The sequence below is a fragment of the Biomphalaria glabrata genome, chromosome 9 (assembly GCF_947242115.1).
Source record: "Biomphalaria glabrata chromosome 9, xgBioGlab47.1, whole genome shotgun sequence".
NCBI lineage: Eukaryota > Metazoa > Mollusca > Gastropoda > Planorbidae > Biomphalaria > Biomphalaria glabrata.
Genome location: NC_074719.1, coordinates 41,993,862 through 42,020,993, shown reverse-complemented (window position 1 = coordinate 42,020,993; position 27,132 = coordinate 41,993,862). Strand labels below are relative to the sequence as shown.

Sequence of the window (27,132 nt, the reverse complement as noted above, 5' to 3'; positions counted from 1 at the left end):
ACCTCTTCGGACGACTTTGAACTCTCTAATCTTGTGGATAAAAATCGTTGTGTAGCTTTTACCTTGAAGGCTGTGACTTCCATTGTGAGTCTCCTCCGCTTGTGTTAATCTCTACACCAAACTAAAATGTTAAAAACATTACCAACTTGAACACGTAGATAGAGCAAATATGGTAAATAGATAAAACTTGACGCCGCTGTGGTAGCTGGGACATGAAGAACATGAAGGACTTTATCAAGTGTCTGCCGGACAAACTGACCACTCAGTAGATTTCGTTAGTTTGCTCCCGAAGTGACATCAATGAAAGAAAACAAAAGATAGCAAACTTAAGGCGCGTCCATGTGTTGACAATGTCCTGTGTGAACAGGGTTTAGTTAAGATTACGAATGTTTTCAGTGTCCACTGTAGATATGCTGATGATAGTGTTTCGCAGTGATTATAAACGAGTCTGGGGTAGTCGGCCACTGTTTCTGTGCTTTTATTTCGCAGTGTAATGAACTGTAATAAACCTGAAGGAAAGCTCTAATCCAGTAATGCCCAACCTAATTCGACCTGCTGGCCATATTTTGGGCATCACTGCTCTAATCCATGGGAAGTCATAATTGATGGGCGGTATACAGGGCTCAAACTTGGGACAGTCAAACGACAGTCCAGTGCGCATACCCCACAGCCAGGCAGCAATCTTTAAACAAGCTCTCTACCATTTCAATTAAATTTAAACAAAAAAAACGTACTTTAAAAAAAACAAAACAAAGCTGATACGAAGTGATACAACAATTAGCTTGAAACATCATGTAATTAAGTTTGTAATAGATCTAGACCAACAACAATAAATCTGTGCGATTAATAATATTTTTACCAATTGTTTTTGTTTAGTGCTATTTCATGCATTTAGCTTTCTCAATACGCTATGATCTTATCATTTATCTGAAATAGTTGGGAAAAGGAGCGGACTATCTGGGGGATTTGTTTTACGTAATCGTTTTTTTAAAGCATTTAAAGCGGCGACTTATAAAAGGGACTAATTCAGCTCATAGCACCACTTCAGTCAAGAGTGAGTTGATAGAAGCTTTGTAAGAATGCTACTAAGAAACGAAGAATGTATATAGAATTCGTTGACTTCGTCCCTTAATAAAATATAGTTGTCTATCGATACTCTAGAACAGGGGTTTTCAACCTGTGGGTCGCGACCCACTTGGGGGTCGATTGACGATTTGCCAGGGGTCGCCTAAGACCATTGAAAATATGGATTGTTATTTGTCTATTCTTCTATTGTTGTATATGTGTGTGGGAGGCGGGGTCGAGGCAGAGTGGGGGATTGTAAAAAGGGGGTCACCGAGTTTAAAAGGTGGAGAACCGCTGCTCTAGATAAACATGTGACTTAATAATATACTTGTAAATCGATACTCTACTAGTTTCTCTTTGATCACAACGTTTCCTTTGTCAAGCATTCTCTTTTTATTTTGTCTGTCTCTTGTTATTTATAGTGTTACCCCTGACGTTATAAACGGATGTAATAGAGTTAAATAAATTATTGTCATTTTATCTATAAAATATGTCAGTTTATTTGTAAGCATGAAATGCATGTCTCTGTGCATTGGGAATGTTGCGATTTGGTAGATGAAAACGCAGGTATAGTTAATGGACCTCATTCACCAAAACGAACTGTCAAGTGATAACCATTTAAAAAAAAAACGAAAAATAATATCACGTGATATCCATTGTTAGTTAGAATTAGGTCTTTAGTTGTTCATGAGAAATATAATAAGTGGTGATGTTTTGATTCATATTGATGATTTACGATTGTTGAATGATTTCCATTAAGAATACTGCCTTATAGTTTACTATAGCCATAAAGTAAATTTTATCAATAAACATAAACTGTCTATACGTATAAAATAAAGTTTATTTATAAACATATTACATTGTTTATTATATTAGTTAATTAAAATGAAACTCTTATTCTTCCCCTCTCTCTTATTTACTTCTTTTCACTCAAATTTCTGTGTTTCTAACTAACGTTTTTACCTCCCCTGCTTTTTTTCGTAATTTTTTTTTTTTTTTACTGTCGAGACTGCTGACCAACAGAGACCGTGGCTTTGACAGCCCTCTATGACACGTTGGAATGGACCTGTGGCACGGAACAGACATGGGAGTCTGAGGAGGGACAGAATACATGGGATGAACTGGTCATACCACACGATTTACTGGACCAGCATCGAGGGTAAACCGCCCCCCTCCCCTTTTTAAGGGATTAGGCTATTGTAAATCCGTCACTAGGTTTGGGTCGTAGCAGTCGGTAAACAAAGAGGGCAGAAAGGTTAACTAAGTAAACATAAGATATAGTAGGTCAGCGTGCTGTAGTTGACGACCATGTTATTATGGATATTTAAAAAAATAAATACTATTAGCCATTACTATACATTATCTTGTTATTGTTTTGTGGTCACTGTTTAACTATTGACTAACGCTTCACTTTTCACCCACTCACTCTACACGCACACAAACACATCAATGACGTGACTCGTAAAGACGCCTAGAGATAACGCAAATTAGAAAACTTAATGGCGTCATTAGAAATATATATATATATATATATATATATATATATATATATATATATATATATATATATATATATATATATATATATATATATATATATATATATATAACCGTCGGCCATAGAAACAGCTGACCTTTACATCATCTGTCCTATAGGTCGCTAGGTCTGAAATGGGTACTTAACTTTTTATAAAATTTATAAAAGGGACACTAGATATATATGGCTCTCTGGGAGAAAAGCGAACCGTGCGAAAAATAGCCAGCTCCTCTACCACCAAAGCGAAAGCCACCCCTGCGATATTTGTGGACGGGAGTGTCTCTCCAAAATAGGGCTCCACAGGCACATGATGAAGTGTACGAGATGAACCATAGTCACTCTACGACTGAAGGAGGCCAACAAGACAATAATCATGGACATATTTGTGGGGAGGGGGGGGAGAGAAGGGATCATAAAGATTAATGTCCTGTTTCACTGCCATAGATAAGGGTCAGCAGTGCTTTACGTCGTCAGCGCATGTCATATGTAAATGACAAAATCATGGGCGTATCCTGTTTGGATAGGTTAAGCAGTCGAAAAAAAAAATCCTACTTTTCTATTTTATTTTAAATAAATTATGCGTACTAAAAAAATATAGGGGGGGGATGGTTTAGAAGTCGTATAAATGAAATAATGCAATATAATTAAAAATTTAAATTAGTGACTGGAGAATGGCATTATTTTTAATCTTACGAGAGTGTAAATTTGAACAAAAGTACAATTGACTATTCAGTAATTTCTAATTTTTTTAAATTGAGCACAAAGGCTTTTTTTTTTTAAATTGACAGTCTCAAATCTATTTCAACATTAGGCATAATAGCCGATGATTAACTGTCAATGATTACAAAACAATGATTACACATGAATTTTTTTTTCAGCAAAAATAATAAATATATCAGGCCTCATGTTTTTTTAAGTCGGCGTCGACAGTCAACGTGAATATGTTACTTCTTGAATGGATTATATGTTGAGCACATTTACAATGTAGAAGACGATTATAGGATAATGGAAAATGTCTCACAGGAAAGTGTGGTCCAATTAATTTAGACATAAGCCTGAACTTTAATTATTTCTTGCATTTACATAATGAGCAACCACTCAGCTTTTAGACTCGGATTCGAACTCCAACCCTTAATAATTCTCCTGGAAGATCGTCCCTATTATACTCAATCACTCTATCGGTCCTCTTTACAGCCTGATAAGGCAGCATTCCTGTAACTTATTGTTATCCTTTACTGTTTGGTTTTGTTTTTCATCTACATATTTCTTTTCTTTTTTTTTTTTGGATGCGATAATTTGATTGTTCTTCTATTTTGATGTGTGTACTTAAGCGGAGGGAGAAGAAGGGCGGCATTTCGCAATCACTTAATGTCTTGACTCATCTGTCTCTGTTAATTCCTCCAACACGAAGCTATAAATAGATATTCGAAATTCCCAATTACTCGACCTGCCCGTGAGTCTTCACAGAATTCGATTTTCCAAAACCAGATCTATTGAATATACCCACTTTTTTTAATATCAATAATAAACACAGAGTAAGGAATAATTCCTATCTTTCTGTATTTTTAACTGATTGGTCACACCATTGTTATATCAAATATTTCAGACAGAGCACTACGACGTCTTTTCGGAAACTGTTAAAATCGGGCATGATATGAAGTGAAAGCCGGCCCTGTTTCTTATTGGTGCATTCAACTTGAGAACGTGCGTTAATAATAAAAATAATAATTTAATTTATAGAGCGCTATTAACAAACAAAATGTAGACTCAATGCGCTTTGATAAAATAACAAACATAAACACGAGAGCTAAAATGACAAACTAATCTAAAAAACGTTTTGAACAGATAGGTCTTAAAGTTCTTGAATGTAATGAAGCATGTTGTCTGTCTGAGATCAATAGGGAGTGAGTTCCAAACCTTTGGTCCGTGCATTGAAAAAGCCCGCAGACCGAAGCTTTTGAGGGAGAAATGTGACACCACTAGAAGTCCATTGAGGGCAAGGCTCTCTGAGGGACATATTGTCGAATTTTGTTATGTATGTTTATGGATGTATTTTTGTTGATGTAGGTATATTAAAAATGATAAACTCTTAGCAGAATTTACTTTTCCTTATTAAATATTTTATTTTATTTTGCATTTGTGTGTGTTATTGTGACATAGAAAATAAACAATTATCGCAGCGTATAAAGTACAGACGTTATTTTAAAAAAGAAGATGATTACGTCCTAGGTCAATCTAGTCTTGCTTGTTCATCAATGACTGACTAATGCAACCCATTCCATGCTCTAATAGCATTAGGGAAGAAGGAGCATTCAAACAAATTGTGCTAGCATATGGAACGAGGAATGTGCCTTTATCTTTGTGTCTTTCTGAGTATTTTATTTGCTTTTGTTTTTGCGCGTATTCGATATATGTTTCAGAGTTTCCAGGTCGATTTCGTATCCAATTAGGTTAAAACTAACTTAAAACGTCGCGTAAACATTCCAATTTATCGCCTTCCACAAAAGCTCTCAGCTGCACTAAATCCAGTGACCGCTGTGAAATGATAGACTGGCTCAATCCTATCAGATAACTAATGAATAGAAAATAACGCTCACGTCTTAACGCAACAAACACGCGCGCACACCTACACACGCCGAAGGTAAACAGACACAAATTTAACATGAAAGTGGAAAAATGGGGGTGGGGGGGGGAGCCTCATTACATTACATGTATATAAATGGTTTCTGCTGTATTGATTTAGGCCTCGGCCAATTTTAAAGTGATAATCAGACTTAAGAGTTCAGTTGTTCTTTGTCTGCCTTGTTTAAGCTGATCAGATTTGTTTGTTTGTTTGTTTTTTTCCAACAGCACAACGCTGTTTCTCTGTGCCCTTATTTGGGTCTATAAACTAAAGGGAAGATACAAGGCTTTTAAACTACAGGGAAACCACTGTGCCTTTTAACTAAAGGAAACTTAATCGTACAAAAGTTTAAATTTCAAGACACGCATTACACAGCACATTGTACACGGATAGCAGCCATGGCGCGAAAAGGTTCATTTCACCCAGGCCCATTTAAGTCTAGGTTTAAAAGCCCTTAAAAGAAAATATAAAGGGAATAAAAAAGGTTTGCTGGAATGTTTTGAACCCGGGCCTACGGGAACCGTGCCTCGCCACCAATCGCACATCAATGTAATTAAAGGCCTGGTTTCTGTAATCTCAACTGAAATTTCTTATAAACCAAAATTTCTTTATACAATTGTAACTGCTTCAGTGGGAAGCGTGGTCGAGAGGCTAAGTGCGCTTGAACTTGGCTTGGCTACCTGGAAGGGGGCTCGAGGTTCGACACCCGACTCGGGCAGAGTTGTGTTTACTGAGCGCCTAATGGCAGCACGGAAAACCAACTCCTAGATACCCCCCCCCCCCCCAACCGGTCCACAAATGAGATTGGACCTAAAGCGCTCTGAGCATGAAAGTAGCGCTATATAAAAGTTATAATAATAATAACTGGTAAATCATTGGTGTAGCGTGGAGTTAGCGTTTTGTCAAGGGGCGTATGAAGCTCGCGAAAGCGTCCCAGCCATCGTACCAATGTGGCCAACAATCGTTGTAGGCGAGGGATCGAAAAATAGAATACTCTCTGTTTCCGAGTTTTTATAGAGAAGAGAATCTTATGAACAGAATCAAAACGTCAGATCCCCGTCAAACGGTTGGAACTAGTGTCATCATTTTCAACACTAAACTAAAGTGTAACAGTAGGTCTCCGTGGTGGCTTAGTGTTAAAGGGCGAGGCTTCCAAACCGGTTATCCCGTGTTCGAGTCCTGATGAAGAATGGGCTTTTTTTATTTAGGGCGTCGAGTTTGCCCAGCTCTAATGGGTGTCTGACATTAGCTTGGTAAAAGTAAAGGCGATTAATAGTTGTGTTGGCCACATGACACTCTCGTTAACCTTGGGCCACAGAAATAGATGACCTTTACCTCGTCTACTCTATATAATGTAAGGTCAATAGGTTTGTGAAGCCTATCTGAGCCCGGAATGTTCGGCTTCTCACTGAAGATTTTATTGCAGCTGGAGTCTTTGTGAACTGCAGTTGCTATTTGTCTTGTGGATTTTCTTCTGACGCGGCTTTTTCCTGTCTTCTCTCTCTTGTGTGAGTCTTGCAGTGCGGCGCTATGATGCGCTGACGTTTGCTCTAAGGTCTCCCAAGATCCTGGGTCTATATTTAACTCTCTTACGGAAGCTTTGGTTCAGGAGGATCTTGTCCAAGCACGGAGGCCCAATGAAGCTCATAACTCGGGTGTGGATTGCACGATAACATGAAACTTTGTTTTGTTTTGATTAATAAGTTTCGGGCTTTCCATCAGAAATAGAAAAAAATAAATTATTACGTCCTTTTCGAAACGTCTTGCATGTCGGAACGAGATGGTCAGGGTTCGAACTCCTGGTTATTGGGATAATATTCCACAAAGCATACCACACGGCCAGACAGCCATCACAGAAATTTTCTGTATCCAATGGGGTAAAATAGAGCTGTGTCGTGTCCTGGACTCTACGTACACTTATGAACCATTTCAGACAGTCGATATCTAGACAGGTTAAGACCGCAAACTCAACTATAGGCTAATCACACCAGCTGTTGTAGAGCGTCTCTGTGGAGATTATTGCGAATGTGTCAATAAGTAAATGTGTCGCTTTGGGGGGACAAACAGAATAAGGTACATAGATCTTTAACATTCACCTTTTAAGTGTTGTGAAGAAAATGGAAGATTTAATGGGGTGTCTGTTTGTTTGTTTGTCTGCATGAGAAATACATCTTGGGGGTGTGCGCCAGATTGTGTCCCCAGGATTCTGAGGTGAAAAGAATCTAGAATAACGATATGTGTAACGAATTGGAACTATTCTTTAAAGCACAAGATAATGACACGCCCCCCCCCCTTCCAACGTTTGGGAAGTATTTTACCTTTGACATGCAAAAATGATGCGTAGATTGTCGACTATCTATTCATGAATATATTGTACACACCCAAACAAGTCATGTATTTAAATGCGTCTGTGATTTCTTAAAAATATATTTATGCTAGTGTCATCATGTAAATGTGTCTTATGTGTGAGTGTGTTATGTGTTTGTATGTGTGTTTGTGTGATGTCTGCAAGTGATGAGGGTTGAGTTCAACCAACCGTAACCAAACACCCAGCAGAGACACCGTTCGTCAGATTGAACTATCGCCCCTACGCAACGCTCGGGGTCTTTCAACTGATTCAACATGTACAACTTTATGCTATTCCAGTTTGTCTGGTGGTCTAACGGTTAACAATCCTTTACCAAAGAAACTATAATGGACCTCAGTCACCAATCGTAAACCAACAACATTTAGCCACGTGATTCTCTACATCTTCTATACAAAATATTTAATCCATAAAGGCTGTCACGTGATATGTTTTTTTTAAAATTGTTTTATCAATATTATCACGTGGCTAAATGTTGTTTGTTTACGATTGGGGAATGAGGTCCATTGAGATCTCGGATTTAACTTGCAGATTAAGTCCATATCTATGCGGTAGTGGTTTTAATACACTTTTATCTAATCGTCATCAACATCTCAACATCGACTCGGAATTCAAACCTCCGCTTGGAAAAAATCAGGAGCTGGCGACCCTTAGTGTCCTTAGGGCTGCTTGCGGCACACAGTGCTACATCCCGGTGGGACCGTTTTGCTGTCATTAGATTTAGCTAAATCTCTTGAAACTCTAGGCCTGATTGAACAATGTGTTCTGTCTGGAAGGGGTCCAAGCCAATGCCCATATTAAACACTGCTATTTCCAGATCGGTTGGACACTCCGGACTCACGGACTAGAATACGTATCCGAAGGCCGAACACACCGGGAACCCCTCCATTATCCTATATTTTACCAAGCTATTGATGAAATGGTCCCATGAGAAACGGCGCCTGGATTTTGATAGGGTCATGGAAGCTCACTTGCTCTTGCTTAGACACTCCCACATGAGGCTTGTTTTACTATCCATTTAGCCTAATCGCTTCTTCTAGCGATCGTTTCCACCCGCCTTGAGGCAGAGTAACTTACCAGGCCTGGTGGAACCTGCAACGCTACTGATTCCAAAATGTATTCTATATTTTCCGTTCCAAAACACGAACATCTGCACATTATTCTGACCTTTTAGAACGCGTTTAATAACCTAGACCTAGATACTACCATATTTTATCTATGCTGAGTAAATATAGTTACTTTTAGCATTAGCTGCATTGTCGTGTAGTGTGCGTTCTGGGCTGTTGTCTCCATGGTCCAGGGTTCGAGATCTTGCTACTGTTATCCCTCGCAGTCCTGTGGGAGGTCCTGGATAGGATCAAATAATCATCAATTCTGAAAGAACATCCGAAACATGTAAACATCAAATCTCTGAAGGGCTTTCTGATTTTTCAACGAGACTTGAAATTTAGCCGTTTAATAAGTTGTTGTAAAATGTTTGTAAAATGTTTGACATGTTTCGGATGTTCCTTCATAGTTGAAGATAGTTTACTTCCTAGTCCAAACCTCCCGCAGGACGACGGGGGATGGGAGCGGGCAGGGTTTGAACCTGGGACCATCGATAAATCCAAACGACAGTCCAGCGCGCAAACCGCACCACCAGGCAGCCATTCTAAAGCTCTTGAGCTTCATTAGTTTAGTTTCCACACTGTTCCGCACTATGATTTAGTGAACATTACAATATGAATATTTAGATAGATCTGTTATTTGGATTTAAAGTATGAATCTCATAAAAATACACGTTATGGCTACATGTTGTCAACAAAACTTTATCGTAAAAGTAAATTATGTATAGGACCTCTTTCAGACTTTGCGATCTATAGGGGAGAACGGCAGATGATATGTAAGGATATAAAGGTCATACTATGCAGGGGCGGACTGGCTATATGGACATTGGGACAAATGCCCAGTGGGCCGGTACCCAAATGGGCCGATAGGACCACAGTAATCATCTTCTTTTTTTTTTTTAAATCACGTCTGTATTTTAAAAGATGAGGGCCGCATGGATGTCACCAAGGCTCTTTTTAAATTGTTAAAGGTTTTATAGCATTCTCCCTCCGAGCGACGTATTTAAATTCATAGTAAGGCTATGCATAAATTACCAAGCACATCATAATAATTCTTATCTTATCTTATATAATACAGACGTTACTTCAAAAAAGAATATGATTACGTCGTACGCGTCATGCATTTATTTAGTCATGCATATTGGCTAATTTTGTGGACAGGTTAGGGAATTGGATTGCCCATCATATGATTTAGTCTACAATTTATGAGCCATATGGGATAGCAATACCCAAGCCGATTTTGACACTCGGTACGCCCCTGACACTATGTGTTTATTATACACTACCGCAGTTTGTAGTGTTTTTGATAAATTTTTGCATTTTCTTTTACGTAAAATCTAATTAGATCTTGTTTGTTATTGTTTTGTGTTTTTTTTTTTGGTGGTTTCCCTCCCTTGAGCCAAATATTTGATCTATTTATAGATGCATCCCATTATGCACTGACAAGAGGTCAAATATTTCTGATGGCATGGCTGTCCAGCACGGGAAACTACTCTCAACGTCTGGTCGTTTTTAAAACAAACATTCTTTAGAATGTCAAGTTGTTTCCCCTATTTGTTTGTCCTCCCTTAAAGATTTTGTGGTCATTGTTTCTCTAGAATACAAGGCATGAGATATACGCAGTGCGTCTCGGGATCCATTTGTGTGTGTGGATTTACAAAGTGAATGATCTGCTCAGCTCAGTACTAGATCTATATCTTATTTGTTAGCCTAAAATTATCCCATGCAAAATTTAACATAACGTTGCCATTTCAACCATAACCCTAACCTTACCATTACTATTAAATTGAACTTTTTTTCTCTTCTAGATTCAGATCCGACTGAGTCTTGCTAACCAAATTTAATCTTTTTACAAAGCTAATATCAACTGTGTCTGTCTGTCTGTTTGGTAAAAAGTGTGTACGCGTTATTTTTCCCACACCCATTCTCAGATCAATCTGAACATTCTCACAATTATTCGTTGACATAGACAAGACATGAATCAATAAAAAAAAAGTAAGACAAATAACTACTGGTAATTCTTTTATTTATTTATTTTTATATGTTTTTTTGGATAGCAACAAGGGAAACTAATACTTCAGTATTTACAGATGTAGCTAAATTTGTTGTGTTTAGTCCCCTTAAATAATTGTTAACGCTATTTCTCCTTCACACATTCTCCTATCAAGTTGATACTTAATGAATGAAAAAAAAAAATAAATCAATTAATTATTATTTTGTTTAATATTGAATAATGGAAATAGCTTGTATTTTTTATATATAGTTTTAAGGGCGGAGTTCTTCCCCTTTAGATAAGCTTTTATTTTTTTAAAAGGACTTTTTATGTTGCTAAATTACTTATGAATTTAGCCTTATTAGGTTATGATTTTTATCTAAATTGTCTTATGTTGTATTGGTGTAAATAAAAAATGCTTATTTTTTAAAGTTTAAATTCTGCCTTTTTGTTTATTTTTAGGTTTTGATTATTGTGAAAAAAAAAAATGAAAATGTCGATTTTTGATATAGTCTCTTTTTTTTCCCCTGGTCTTTTTCTGTTTATATTTAGTGAGCCACTCTTTTTGTTTTGGATAGTGTATACACATCTGGTGAAGAGTACGTGTGTGCACTTATATGCGTTTGTGTGTGTGGATACGTCATTTAACTGCATGACATTAATTAGGTGCGAAGCTATTGTTTGTAAACAAAGTCTAGTGACAGGCACACAAATCAACCAGCTGTTTTAATCTTGCAATAAACTTTCAATGCTTGAGATGATGAAGATAGATGGTTTATGACTTTAGGTTTGAGGTATTGGTTCAGACATGAAGAACTTTACATCATAGCTATAATCCCATACTCTCCTGTCCGGAAATCCCATATTCTCCTGACTAAAAATCCCATATTTTCCTTACAAAAAATCCCATATTCTTCTGTCTAAAATTCCCATACTCTCCTGTCTAAAATCCCATATTCTTCTGTCTAAAAATGCCACACTCTCTTGTCTAAAACCCCATACTCTTCTGTCTAAAAATGCCATACTCTCCTGTCTAAAATCCCATATTCTTCTGTCTAAAAATGCCACACTCTCTTGTCTAAAACCCCATACTCTTCTGTCTAAAAATGCCACACTCTCTTGTCTAAAACCCCATACTCTTCTGTCTAAAAATGCCACACTCTCTTGTCTAAAACCCCATACTCTTCTGTCTAAAAATGCCATACTCTCCTGTCTAAAACCCCATACTCTTCTGTCTAAAAATGCCATACTCTCCTGTCTAAAACCCCATACTAAGCTGTCTGAAATCCCATACTCTCCTAAAATCTTATACTCTCTTGTCTAAAATCCAGTACGCCTTTGTTTAAAATCTTATTCTCTTTAAAATCGTATTATACTCTCCTGTCTAAAACCCCATACTCTCCTAAAATCGTATACTCTCCTGTCTAAAACCCCATACTCTCCTAAAATCGTATACTCTCCTGTCTAAAACCCCATACTCTCCTAAAATCGTATACTCTCCTGTCTAAAACCCCATACTCTCCTGTCTAAAACCCCATACTCTCCTGTCTAAAATTCCATCCCCCCTCTGTCCATCTGCTGGTCGTGTGCTATTCGCTTCGGGCACTAGTCTACCTGGTCCCGAGATTTAACTTTGACATTCCCTGTCGAACAACTAAAAGTTTTGTCTATGACGTAGATGTTTTCATTTTAGAAAGGAAAATCTAAAACAAAATAAACTAACAAACGAGATCCCCTGTTATGTTCGAACTCGGGGCCATCATGGTGCCAGTCCGAATCGCAAGATGCTGTGCCATGTACAATGCTATATCAGCTATAAGTAAGGCCTCGAATCAGAATGAGGCTAAGCGTGCAAGCTTAAATTAAGTGCATAGCACTAGAATATGTTATACTGACTTCCAGTAGATAAAATAAAAAATTACGATTGAAAAGTAAACATATTCATTTGAGCATTTAAATGAGATTTTATTCATTTTTATTCAAAATGGAGAAGACCTTTTTTTTTCAACGAATCAACTTAAGTAAATGTATTGTTTTTAACATGAGTCGATAATTGCACTAGTAAACTCTATCGTACAGACCTGTGACATGTCAACGAGCTAAACTGCTCACAGGTTCGGACGTTGCAGGTCAGTGTTCGGGCCTTCTGTAACGATTGGTCTCGGTTCGAGACCCAATGCGGTTGCTGTAGTTTTTCATTTTACTTTTCAGACACGACTTAGTAGTAAGATAAAACAGCCTTATCTCTGACCCTCCTTACGCAGACCTTTGTCAATAACACATTCATACCACACTAGTGTGTGGCCTAGAAAAAAAATATTTCTCTGTGTGTTTGTGTGTGTACGTTTGTATATGCTTGTATGTTTTGCTTGTAATTGATTCTATGCATTCGCCAGCACGCAATCCATAAGAGAGATTACTTTAACCTGAAACCGTTACAATCTCTCTCTCTCTCTCTCTTCTCTCTTCCTCCATTCTTATCCCTCCTCCCCCCCCCCCCTCTCTCTCTCTCACTTTCCGTTTTAAAAAATATAGTGGTTTTTTTTACCGATATTTTAACTTCTGATGTGTATTTTCTTTGAATATCCCACGAGGCACTGCGGCCAAATAGCAGTGTCGATGAGCGCCACAACCATACGCACCCCCCCTCCCTGTTTACTGGGCTTATATTTGCTTATCATTTAGTATCAAAATAATGTTCTCTGGTCGCTGTATGGTCATCTAGTCCAGTGATGCCCGAACTAGAGTGTGCAGACCATCTACGGCAATGGACGCTGTGCTATTTGTCCCACGGTGAATAACGAAGACTTTGTGGCTCTGTTCCTCTGAACTTGATTTCATTTTGTTTTTTGTTTTTTTAAATTGTATTAAAGTAACATTGTTACATGTCAAACATGCTGCTTTCCCCTTCCCTTTTCTTAGCGGCGGGAGGGACCCCCCCCTCCCCCTGTAAGTTGAAGTTGCTGACGTAGAGTGTTACCTACAAACACCGGTTGAATAGTTGACGTGTACTCAAGCGTGACGATGTCCTCCCATTCCCACCCCTCATACACACAACAGGTTGTGTTTTTTTTTCTCTCCTGCTGCCATCTCGGGCTCCCTTCAGTATTCAATGAATCACTTTTAAAAAAAATAAAATTTGACACATCGTTAAAGCCTGTCGCATCCCCCGAACCAACACACATACACACTTCTGTTAGTACATGCACATACAGACTTTATTATATCACCTCAGGTAAAACGAGGAACTTGACAAGGAAAGGTGCGTGTTGATATCGTCTGTGTTAGAACACTGTGTTACTACATTGTGCATCAGTTCGTTTCCCTTTCTTTGATTAATTAATGTCTGCTGTAATGACCAGTCACAGCAAAGGTCCTCGTGTCACGTGCTTGTTTATATTTGACCAATTGACCGACGTCCTGTGGCAGGTGTTGGATTAGCCAGTGTCCGGAGATCCGTGTTTTATTTTTCTTGCAATTATTTTTTTTCTTCTCTGAAATTATTTCTTGGGCACGAAACATTGTGAGAGTTGCACATAGTGTCGATTCCTGTTTTATTTCGTCTGTGTAAAGGATGTAATATTGATGCAGGTAGATTGTTCAGATAAGGATAGGTTTCACGACCTATTTTTAGTTTGCAATACTAGATCTATACTTAGATATAAGAATTGAGTTCTACTATAAGGAATCGTATTCCCTGGGTCTCTATGCTTTTGTATTGCGCTTATATATCTAGGTCTTGGCTTAAAATTAATCGATATTTTGTTATTACAGTTGTGGCTTGGCTATTGTCGGTGTAGATTGAAGTAGGCTTGGCCTAAATAATGTTTTTTGTTTTTTTTAAACCTTTCTAACGCACTTTCGCAAATGAAGATTAGAAAGTTTCCTAGTTCAGGAAGGATTGGAACTTCGGCTCATTGCGGCGACAGTTTAGTAGTTTATTGTACTCTCCCGCCCCATGACAGCAGTTTATCATTTTGACTATACCAAAATATACAATCAGCCTGTGTAAGTGTATTAGCAAATAACTTTTTGTTAACCAGGGTGTCGTGTGACCATTCCAATGACCATTACATTTTCTGAAAATAGCACAAAATCTAATAACAACTAGTCGGTAGCTTAACAAGTAGGGCGAGATTATGCCGAGATAGTATAGGTTATAGTTTTACTTTAAAATTAACAGGAAAACTTTTATAGTAACTTATAAAGTCCCTTAATTTCTCGTTTCAATAATTAGCATACCACAAGTGCTCTCCCTTGTCAGTCTGTCCTGTCATCTACATATTGTAAGGTGAAAGTTGGTAGTTGGTCAAAAGTCACTAGAAAACAAAACAATTGTTAAAAAATAGTAATGGTTTACTTCAAGTTAAAATTTCGCACATAGTATATGTCTGGGTATCTAAGTTGATAGAGCGTTGTGCTAATAACTCGAATTTCATGGGGCTCGATCCTCATACTGGCCAGTTCTTTATATTTTTTATTTAAGAACAAATGCAGTATGTTTAGTTCACTATATTATCTGAACATAAAGAGGAATTGATATTTTTAAAATATATAATCGCTTCTCTCTATATCTATCTATCTCTCTGTATATCTCTCTCTATCGCTCACTGTGTCAATGTCTCGGTATTGTTGTTTACACACACACACAAAATGAGTGCTTTGCCTCCTTACTGGATTAAGTTTTACATCCCAGAATTCTCTTAAATTGTTTTTCTCTTCACGCGCGAGCCTAAATTCCGATATAGATAAAATGAAAAAAAAACAAAAACACCACAGGTATTGATTTCCAATAAAAAAAAAACTCCTGCCCCCCCCCCCCCCAAGAGGTAAACCCTATTGCAACACACGAGCTGTGCTAATGTGTCACTCAAATCTATAGCCCTAGTTTCTTTACGGATCTCGTCAAAAGCTTACACACGTTTGGTCTGTCTCCTTTTCCTTCTGGAGTCTCATGTTTCTCTGTAATAGACCGTAGAACGGAATTAAGTCGTTTTCCTGTTCGTTTCGCTTAGGTGAAGGTTTTTCATTGAAAATTCTTGGACTTTTGCCACTGGACTATGTCCACAATCTTTTGGATTCTGGTCTAAATGTTGTTGCACCTATAAACGCATGTTCTAATATTTTATTTGTTTAAAAACGAAGGTACAAATAGGAATAGTTATAGTCTTAAGTATTCACATGTGTTGCTATTTTGTTTTTTTTAAAGAATGTCCTCTGACAAAAGATATTATATGATTTGAGTTACAAATTGTTTTCAAAAAGTGATGACGCAATTCTATAACACTTCTGGAGTATTTTCGAACCAATCAAAAAATTTCGGCTTTGAGGATATAAAATAGGCCTACTCTCTTCAAGACAGCACCATGTGACTATAGCGTTGGTTTCGTCTGCATGTGTTACATGTCAAAGTGGTCTGGAGTCGAGACATTCTTGTACAGACTTTGGCCTCAGTTTATTTTTATTTCGAAGGAGGGGGGCCTACCATGCCTTGACACCCTCCCCCTTGCAAGGCCCACCTGTGTACACACGACAAAGCTCATGACACAGTGAGTCTCGGTAATAAAACTTCATTGATAACAATGCTGCTATATTGGACTTTTAAAATAACCAAGATTTCGCAAAAAAAAGTTAAGCTGCTTACATCTTTGGTGGCTAATTCGAAGAGCACCTCAATTGCGACTTAAAATGTTACCTACATTTCATGTCACTGTAAGTTCTTAAAAATTATCCAGCAACCACCTACACGTCTAGGGATAATCGAACAGCATTCATAAATGCACGTCGCTTTCAAATGACTACAATTTGTGTTTTTATACGGATATCTAATACCCTACTTATAAACCATCGGACACTATATATGATGGTGGAACAAATGTGTACTTGAAACGATAATTGAACACATAAAGCTGTTTTGAAATGAATAGAGTTTTGAGAAAAGGAATGGATCTACTTGTGTTCACGTATTTACACTATTGTACAAAGTTATGAAGTGGCGAAGAGTCAGCAATATTCGCGGAGAGTGGAGCGATACAAAAGTAGGACTGGATATGGAAAAAACGAGACAAACTTTGTTGACAATTGAATTCATGCCGTCCCCCATATGCTTCCCCCCTCCCCTACTGGTTTTGTATGTCAGCTGTGTAGTAGCGGCCCACAGCTTGGATTAAGTGACTCAATACCTTATCAAGGTTTTTGTGTTGTTTTAACTTTGTTGTGCCACTGGTGAAGTGGGGGAGAGTCGCTGGTGGTAACCGGACGTAAAGGGTGGGGGCCACGAAATGGATCGCTGGATTCCAAAAGGAGGCCCGCCACCGCCGCAGTCGGACGGGGCGTTCGAGCGGTTCCTAACGGCAGCTATCGCCACGATCATTACTATTATGTTCTCTTGGAGATTACTGGACAAAATTAACGACGAGGACCGGGAGGATGAGCGCATGGCGGAGGAGTGGAGGCGCCCTTCAGGGGCGTCGTCATCTGCGAGTGGAGGAGAACGAGGAAAACAAACCACCCCCGTCAACGCCTCTGACTTTGACGGAGGAAAACTGGACGCTTTGAATCAACGAGTACTGGCCCTGACAGAGACGTTGGGCCGATCGCGAGCTGTCGGCGGCGGAGGAGTGGGTTACCAGACCACCACGCTCAAACCCATCATCCGAATTCCGGTGGACATACCCCTGGATGGAGACGAAGATGTGGAAAGCCCAGAGGAGATTATTTATAGACCAGTGTGGGAAACCACTATCGCGCACGAGAAGTCTCGCTTCCGGTGTGAGGAGGGAGCCCCCACAACAATGGAGCCAGGTGACAGTACGGCAGATCACAAAACAGATCGATTGATGTCGGAACGGCAAGACAGCAGCTTTGATTCCAACACCATCGCAGACGAGGTCGCATCCAGCACCGAGACGTTGTTACTACAGCGCTCACTCTCACAGCCTGGGTCAGAACCTTGCCACTCGTCTTCAGAGACGGAGCACTTCGTGGACTCCAGCGGCGAGGACCTAGGCGGCGACGGGCCCCCCACCTACCAGCACCACCAGCTCAACGTCAGCACGGACAGCAGCAGCGGCGGCGCCAACAGCAGCAAAGAGGAGTACCGCCACATACTAGACGATGAGAACTACCGGCCTTACCGAGACGGCTACCGAAACAGTGAGGATAGACATTATGACGATAGGGATGACTCCGACGATGATTTCATGGGGTTCTCCGAGGACCTGGACACGGATTACGCCCATGACGACATACAACCAAGGGAACTTGATTCAGACGAAGAACTATTCTGCTGCTCTACTTTAGAACCGATTATCGAAGAGGATTCTGACGAAATGACAACTTCGTCCAGCGAGAGCACAAACAGTAGCAGAAGTGGGAAAGCTTTCTACGAATCTAGACACAGGGAACACGAGTACGACCTTGAATACGAAGAAAGAAAACACGGATTATCATCAGAGCGGCGTCGGTTTCCGAATCGCTTTCGGGGCCGCACCGACGACGATTTGGACAGCGCTCAATCTTCGACAACCCGGAATGCGATGCCGCCATTGTTACACACTCGACCCAGCACAGCTGTGCCCTCGAGGAGACCCGTCGCCTCTCACCTGCTCGGCAGCACACCACGTGACCTCGAACGCTCGAGATTAAATGGCGTAAACACAGGCTTCGCTACTGATCCGGACAACAGAGGTGACACGGCGCGCGGTGACGATTATTATGATGCGCAAGCATTAGAAAGATATGGCGTTGGTGGTAGCGAATCTCGGCCCGTCTTGGACCCTCTTTTCAAAGAAACGGATTTAGATGCCAGTGATCCCGAGGAGGATAGTTCTAATTTCCCTTCTGAAGAGGAGTATGTGAAATATGTTCGTTCTTACGGAAGCAGCGTGGACAGATTGACAGGTAAATTGAAAAGTACTGTAACTAACGCTAAGCCTAGCTTATTTCCGCATTCTCAGGCCCCCATTGATACACGCCAAACATTCCCCTCCTCAAGGGCTGGTCAAATTGCTGACCAAGTTGTTCCGGACAAATTTGTTCGGACATCAGCGGTCAAATCTGAAGTCGAGGACAGCGCCTCTGAGAGTGACGAGTCTGTCCAAACGGTCATCACCAGACAAGCGTCCGCCGAGAGCGGGGACAGCCCCGTTCACGGCCCCACTTTGCTCGCCCTTCGGCCCAACCCTGTGAAAACAAAGCGCCCCTTGAGCGACGGTGCCGCCTATGGCAACAAAAAGTTGAAAGGGGAGGAAGACAAAGAGGAGGCATACTTTAGGGACCGATACGTGAGTGAAGGGGGTGGGGTCCCTTTTGGAGAAGAAGAAGAAGATAATGGTGACGCCTATGGAAACGAAAATGACAATAAGCAAGATTTGAAAGCTTACAAATCGTACGCAGCATTAGACTCTGAGGGCCTTGGCTCCCCTGTTCAAATTAAGAGCGCCTTTTCAAACATTTTTGAAATAGACGAAACTAACTCACAAGCACGTGACTTAAATCCCAATCAAGGGGAGTTTACTGTTCCTGAAAGTATTAACACTGAAGACACGATTTTCTCCCCTGAGACACAATCGTCTGATTCTAATAATGTGCCTTCTGTTGAAGTGAAGCTTCCCGGTGTTGTTAATTCTCCATTTAGACAAGACAACGAAACTAAGGCGATGGACAGGAGTGGGTACTCAACCAGAACGGAGGAGAGCGGTGATGGAAAGAGGAGTGAGCAAGGAGACGAGAGTGAGGAATGGGAGGAGCAGATCATAGAGGAGACGTTTGTTGTTCCACTTACTCCCGAGCGCGCCATTCTGAAAACTCTACAGTCGGTCAAAGAGCTGCTGGACCAAAGAAGCGAGATCAGGCGACGACAAATGCTGGGGATGGACGTGGTCACGAGCAGCGAGCCGATGGAGGAGGAGTGCCAGAGCACGTGCACGTCCACCATGATAGAAGTGGACGGCTACGGCGCAGCCGGATTTGAAACGTACGAGTTTATTGAGGAAGATGCGGGTGAAGAATTCCCAGAGGAGAGCAACGCATTGGTCAGGCCAGCCACCAATGTGGACACCAAGTCGAAGCTCGGGTTCCAGCTGAACCTGGACGAGTACAAGACCAACGAATACACGACGGAGAGCGGCTGGCCCATTGTCCGCTACATCGAGAAAGAGCGGGTCTTCGTAGAGGAGGACGGCCATGACGACCACGAGGTACCGGTCGCCGTGGTGGACACGAGTGACCAGAGGGCAGACGAGGCTCCCAGTGAGGAGGAGACAAACATTGATGACGTGGAGGAGGAGGAGAGCTATTCAGACCAGAGGAGTAAAGAGAGAACAGGTGAGAGCGAGGAAAGCGAGGAAGACGGTGATGACGACGATGAGTCGGACGATGAGTCTGACGAAGAAAGCTCGGGTGACAAAAGTGCAGACGACCAAAAAGATAAAGCAGAAGATAAAGCTGACGGAAAGAAGGACGAGAAGTTTGCTTTCGTTGAATGTAAAGATGAAAACCTTGTCGCCCCGTTTGCTACATTGGAAACTCCAATCCGTGACAAAAGGTCACACTCCCAGCGAATTTACCTAGAAGAGGAGAGATACTCTAAACTAGAATTTGGTGAAGTGAAATTACCATCTTTTACCAGAACACCTTTTGCAGATCTCAAATTACCTTCACCCATTGCCCCGCAGTCCGCCACTTCTGAGAACTACAAACCATCTGTCAAGGCGGATATGCGCGCTCTTTCACCCCCTCCTATTGAAATGCTAACACCTTCACAACCGTCTTCGAAACTCAAATTTACACCGGAAGTGATAACATCGCCTTCTCCAAACATTCCTAAACGCGAAGAGACTGCAAGTGCTTCCGTTGCAGACTCAAACAAATTGAAGTTACATTCCACCTCTGGATTCGAACCAGAAAAACGGAAACTCATCGACTCGGAAGAGCCTTACGAGCCGTTTGATGACTTCAACTCTTTCCTTAGTGGAATTCCTGCTTCCAGTGAGCCCTTCAGCGAAGAAGACTACGACTCTTTCGTTCGCCAAATAGCAGAAAAAGACGATGATGAAATTTTTGAGCTAGACACGCTAAAAACGCCCCTCAGCGCAGCAGGAATTTTGAGTGGAAATCTAGCTTCGCCTTTCAAAAAGCAGGAAGTCTTTTCTTTTGAGTCCAAGGAGCAAGTCAGGCCCGTGCCATTGGCACGAAAACATTCGCTAAAGGAGAAAAAACCAGAATCGCAAAATGTTGAAGATGCCACTGGTGAGTCCGAGGTGAAGAAGGCAAAACTGAAAAGAACGTCTACTGCTCAAAGTGAAGAAGATTTCGGTGTGGGCAGGAGGGCGTCTGTTGGTTCTACGGGTGATGAGGAATCAATGGGAGCCTTGAATCGATCTTTTGAAGAGACATCGAGCCGCAGTTTTGCTATAGAAAGATATGATTCTGAGCCAGGCGTATCGCGCAGTCTAAGCAGAGAAAGTCTAATGAGGAGTATTAGCAGAGAAGGCGTTGACTCTCCCACTCATGACTTTAAAACACTTCTAGAGTCTCCTTTGCGACCTTTGATTCCTCCGCGACCTTCTTCTGGTGTTTCGCAAGAGCCTGTTTTGGATGTAGTTTTCGAAGTTCCCGTACCGCCTTATGACAGCTCCAGATCACAGTCTAGTTCATCTGCAGAGCCAACGACTCCCGCAACACCTTTAACGCCAGCAAAAGTAGAATCAAGCCCTAACTCGGTCACTAGACCTCAGTCGATTTCTAAAACACCTAACATTCCAGCTGGTGAAATTCGAACACTAACGCCAGTCGCTCAGCTAGAGACTAGTCCACTAGTCAAACCTCCAGTTACGAAACTAGAATCCAGTCCAGTTGTAAAACCTCCTACAGTAACTAAAGTAGATTCCAGCCCAGTGGTCAAACCTCCTACAGTAACCAAAGGGGAATCCAGCCCAGTGGTCAAACCTCCTACAGTAACCAAACTAGAATCTAGCCCAGTGGTCAAACCTCCTACAGTAACCAAATTGGAATCCAGCCCTGTTGTCAAACCTCCTACAGTAATCAAAGTGGAATCCAGCCCAATGGCTAAGCCTCCAATACCAACTAAACCTAAATTTAGCTCAGTTGTCCTAACTCCTCCAGTAAATAAACTGGAATCCAGCTCAACTGTTCAATCTCCCCAAGTGCCCAAACTGGAATCCAGCCCAGCTGTCAAACCTCCCACAGTTGCTAAATCGGAAGAAGGTTCAGCTGTCTTGCCTCCTCCAGTAAAATGGACACGTGTCATTCCTGGCTCTAATTTTGTCGAAGAAAAACTGTCCCCCAACACAAGTACAAACGTGTCTGAAGAAATTCTCAAAAAACTTCCCGATACACCAGAAAGAAAACTTATTGCATCAATGGATAACCCTGAGCTAGAACGACCAGATGTCATGGATTTGGAATTCGCAGACGCCGATGAAGATGGCCCTGAACTATTTTCTCCTTCTATGAGTATTGATCGATTCGAAACAAAAATAGAGGAAATTCCAAAAGTGCGACCAGTCCTTGAAAACAATGTTTTAAACTTTTCCACTAACAAGACTGTGAGTGAAGAGAAAGAGGAGACTGAGAGTGGTGAGACAGAAGAAGAAGGAAGTGAAGATAGTGAAATGACTGATTCATCTTCAGAAGAAGAATCCGACGATGAGGAATCCAACGACAGAATGAGCGAGAAAGACAAAAGCAATGTAGACAAAAATGACAATTTAGTTGTGGAAGATGAGGTTATGGAAATGTTAGTTGATAAATTGACAGAAGAAAGAGCTGAAGAAAAGGTACTATCACATTCAGCAGAGAGCATAGACGATGTGATGCCGCAGGATTCAACGTCAGTCTCCGCCACGACATCACCAGGTGTTGTGTCCTCTGACTCTGCAGAGTCGCCAGTCAGATCAGCCAAATCTTTATCTTTACCTCTCTCGGTTCCTTTTCGTGGAACTGCCTGGGCGCACGCTCAGTTCGGCCAAGCCCCAGCTAAGCCGAGATCGATGAAAGAGATAAAGAAGAAGTTTAAACCTTACAAATCCGTTTTGACTCAGCAGCCTCCAACTACGCCAACGACACCGCCCTCGCCCAAGATCACCCCTTTCGTACTGCCTGACCACCTCATTACCCCAAGCAGAATTAAAATAGTTCAATCCAGAAACAGATTTCTCAGCGAACAAAATTTAAACAGTGATCCTCTAGCTAGCGAGTTTGAAGCCCGCAAGGAGGCTCTTCAAAATGCTGGCACAACAAAGACAGCACCTTCCACGCCTCTTAAGGAAAGGAAGTATACGCCCAAGAGCTTGGCCAGCAGCTCCAAGTACAGAAGCCAAGAGCAATTGGAGAAAATAAAGAACATGATAAACCTTACAAGGAAATCTGAAAGCAATCTCCATACGGCTCATCTTAATTGTCTGCACAGCGATTGCATATTCACCGAAAAAGGACGACGTGAGATCATGGACAAGGCGTTGTCCATTGACAGCATCCATTCTGAGTTGTACAGCCAGCTTCAACAGCTCAATTCTAGAGACTATTTGGACAACAGTGGCATGGGCGATGCGTTTTTCCCAGAGACTAATAGTGATTTGTTTGACTTAACATTTCCTTTTCAGGATGATCGCAGGCAGGTGCTAGACCGACCCGCCAGCATGAGTGAGCTAAGGCACGCCTCTGACTACACCACGATAAGTGGGTCAGGGTCTGGCTTTTATGAAACGCCCACTTCGAAATCAGGTAAAAATCGTTTCGCCAACAGACAGTACAAGAAGTCAAAGAGCTTGTGCACTTTAGAAACAAACATTGATGATGATCATTTCGCCACCTCCCCCACGGAAGACGGCCTGCAGCGTGTCCCCTCTGTGCACGAGCTGAGAATCAGCAAATCATTGCAGAAGCTGAATGTTCCTGACTGGTACAAGCAGTCCAGTTTGTCCAAAAGCGGGAGCTGTTTGCTTAAGTATGGCTCTTCCTCCACCATGTCATCTTGGCAGATGTCTCCTAGCCTCATTTCCTCCCCTTGCACGACCCCCTCTACCATGTCCAATGTGGTCATCAAGACAAGAGTCCAACCCCCGACATCTGCTAGGAATCTCCGATCACCAAGGTACCCTTCAAAGTCCGCCCCTACCACTCCCTTGTTCGACAACCAGTCTTTTGATAATGCTAGCAAGCCTACGACCCCCACCCCAGTCAAACTGCCCAGCGAGCAGCAACGCAACAAAGAAAAGCCCAAGTCACTAATGCCCATACCCATTGTGCCCTTCGACAAAATAAGAGCCATGTTTGAGAAAAAGAAAGAGAACGCGCAGCCCTCAAAGCAAGCAGAAAGTCCAGCCTCGCCAGCATCCCCCACGTCCAAATCCCAAGCGCCTTCTCAAGACAAATCCCTAGCACCCTTAAAAATCAACATCAAGGCTGAAGAAGAAGAAGACCTGTACGATGACGTTGTGCCAAAAGTCATTGTTTCTCCGAGTGACCCCAACGTTAAGAGCATACTCAAGCGCCCTGGCCTGGAAAAAGAAAAGCGGTATTCAGATATTGTTGAATCTCCCGAGCCAGACGAGGAACCCATAATACTGAGGCCAGTGCCCACAAGACCTACAGACGCAAGCCCTACAGTTACTGCTCCTCTACTTGTCACAAAACCTCTTCAAGTTGAACCCTCTGTAGAAGTCACGAGTACATCCAACAAGGTTGAAACAACCCCCAAGCCCCCATTAACCGATGTTTCTAAACCAGCCCCGCTAGAGAAACCTGCTCTCAGACCAAAACCTATTCCACCCCCAAGACCAAATTCAAGTGAAATTAAGCCAAAAGTAGAAATTCCTGTTAAAAAGATTGAGGAAATCAGAGAAAAACAAAAGTCACCGGTACACACGAAAGCCACCGAACAGAAAGATGTGAATCCAATAGCTAAACCTAAAGGATTTAGTTTCTTCAAGTCTCTTCGCTCTTCCTCGTCCTCGTCTTCGGAAGACTTGAAAAATCGGAAATCTCCCATTTCTCCGAGTAAGAATCTGAGTCCTGACTCCAGCTATGACTCGGATAAATTCCCCGCTTCGCCTGCTATTCGTGTGTCTCCAACTGATAGGAAATCTCCACCCAGCGTAGTTGTTTCACAAGAACCTGTCAGTGATCCAAGACCTAGCCCTGCGTCTCAACCTTTGACACAAAACTCAGTTATTCCCAAAGCCGAAACTCAAAGAACTATTTCTCCTGAATCCATCCAAGAGACAAACATTGACGATTCATTTGAAGATTCGGCACCTGCCTCACAAGAATCATTCTCCAAAAGAGCTCAGTCTCCTGCGCAGGCTCCAGAGGCGGAAAAGAAAAGGTCTTGGTTTCCCAAAGCCAGACTGTCGAAATCTAAATCTCCCACCGAACCTGAAAAGGCGTTGCCCAAGACGAAACCTAAAGTTTCAGAGCTGCAGTCTAAATTCGAAGTCCCTGAGTTTGCTCAAGAGCCTCGCCGGCTCACGTCGTCCCGAACGCCATCGATTCACAACGAGAGCTTCACATCAAACGCCTCTGAGGATCACCGCCAAGCGGCCGTCGAGTCCAGGTCACCGGTCAGAGAAACGGATCTTGACCGATCTCTTGACCTCAAGAGCCCCAGGTCTAGCGCACGAGATAGAGACGTTGGACTTGATTCATCGGAGTCGAAGGGGAAGCCCTCCGACTCGGACACCAGCTTTACCAGAGACTCGGACAAACGTAGTTCTGATCGAGGCAGTAGAATCAGCAGTGCTGATAAAGGAGTAGCTCTAGAGTCGGACAGGAAAAGAGACAGCAGTTTTAGTTCTAGGGACGACAGCAGAGACACTATCGATAGGGATAGTTTCTTGAGAGACTCTGACAGGGGGGATAGAGATTACAATAGAAAGGAGGACAGGCGTGACAGGGATTATGACAGGAGAGATTCTGATAGACGTGACAGGGATTATGACAGGCGAGAAAAAGACCGTGACAGGGATTACGACAGGAGAGATTCTGACAGGCGGGACAGGGATTACGACAGGAGAGATTCTGACAGGCGGGACAGGGATTACGACAGGAGAGATTCTGACAGGCGGGACAGGGATTACGATAGGAGAGATTCTGACAGGCGGGACAGGGATTACGACAGGAGAGATTCTGACAGGCGGGACAGGGATTACGACAGAGATCGTGATAGAGACTATGACAAGCGTGACAGAAGCTACGACAGTCGTGGCCGGGAGTATGACCGTGGCCAGCAAGACAGAGACTCATTAGACAGGAGAAGAGGATACGAAAAGCAAGACGATTCTCGCAAGGAGCGTGAGTGGAGTCCCCGTGATCGGCGCCAGGATCTGGACAAAGCCAACTCTTCCAGGGCCAGCTCGAGAGACCTAGACACTTCCAGGGACTCTCGCGCCGGGCTCCGCCGACCCTCTGACAACGAAGACGCTCCCAAGCTCAGAGTCGGAGCCTCGCAGGAATCGCTGAGATCTGCAGGTCGAACCTGGCAACCTAAGCCCCGGGGCAGTCGCTCCTCTGTCTCTCCCCAAGCCAGAGACGTGAGCCCGACGAAGCCCGTGGAATCCAACGGGACGTCCTCGAAACAGTCCCCACACAGATACCCGGTTCCGGGTAGTGCCTTCAGCTCCACGAAACCAAACACCGCAGCCGGACTAAACACGCCCCCTCTGTCAAGACACGACGTGAAGACCCAAGAGACAGCCAAGAGTTTAAAGGGTAAGTTTGTACATCTCTACAGATAGATAGGCTCCATAAGATCACAACTAAATTAATACCTTTTTTTTTTCCGTTCTTACTATTATGTATATGACATATGTGTTGTTACCGGTCGTTGTCTTGTAGCACTAAACTCCTGGTGGACAAACTAAACCGTTGTTGGCGTAATATATCTTTAACTAATGCAAATTCAAATAACTTGAATAACTTCCTTTTGTGAACTATACTAAATAGAACTTTATTTATAATAAAGACACAACTGACTTATAATAAAATGAAATAAATGTAGACTTATAGTAACAATATTCTTTAACGAAATCTAACTCAATACAATAACACTACCTTTCAGTCTTACGTTCTGGAGTCGTCTCCCTTACTAGAACCAAGTGACGACTATGACACCTATGTTGCATCATTCACAACCAATCGCTTACCTTTTCCCATCGTCACTATAGAAACACATGAGGCGCGGTGGCTGAGTGGTAAAGCGCTTGACTTCTTAACCGGAGCTCCCGGGTTCGAATCCTGGTGATGACTGGGATTTTTTACTTTCGGGATCCTTGAGCGCCTCTGAGTCCACCCAGCTCTAATGGGTACCTGGCATTAGTTGGGGAGTAAAGGCGGTTGGTCGTTGTGCTGGCCACATGACACCCTCGTAAACCGTAGGCCATAGAAAATGATGCGCTATAGACCACAAGGTCTGAAAGTGGA

General features: G+C 42.0%; 1 protein-coding gene across 4 annotated transcripts in view; it reads left to right on the top strand.

Moving 5' to 3' along the window:
• The window catches only part of LOC106071799 (uncharacterized), a 46,997-nt gene that overhangs the window by 7,524 nt on the left and 12,341 nt on the right, over nucleotides 1–27,132 (top strand). For 2 of the 4 annotated variants that reach the window (XM_056041967.1, XM_056041965.1), the window contains exon 2: nucleotides 15,899–26,421. In XM_056041967.1, coding sequence (XP_055897942.1) covers nucleotides 16,971–26,421 — 9,451 coding nt within the window. In that variant the 5' untranslated portion in view covers nucleotides 15,899–16,970. Of the gene's footprint in view, nucleotides 1–13,875; nucleotides 13,952–13,972; nucleotides 14,281–15,898; nucleotides 26,422–27,132 lie in introns of those variants that run through there. The other 2 variants (XM_056041968.1, XM_056041964.1) reach the window with 2 other exon arrangements.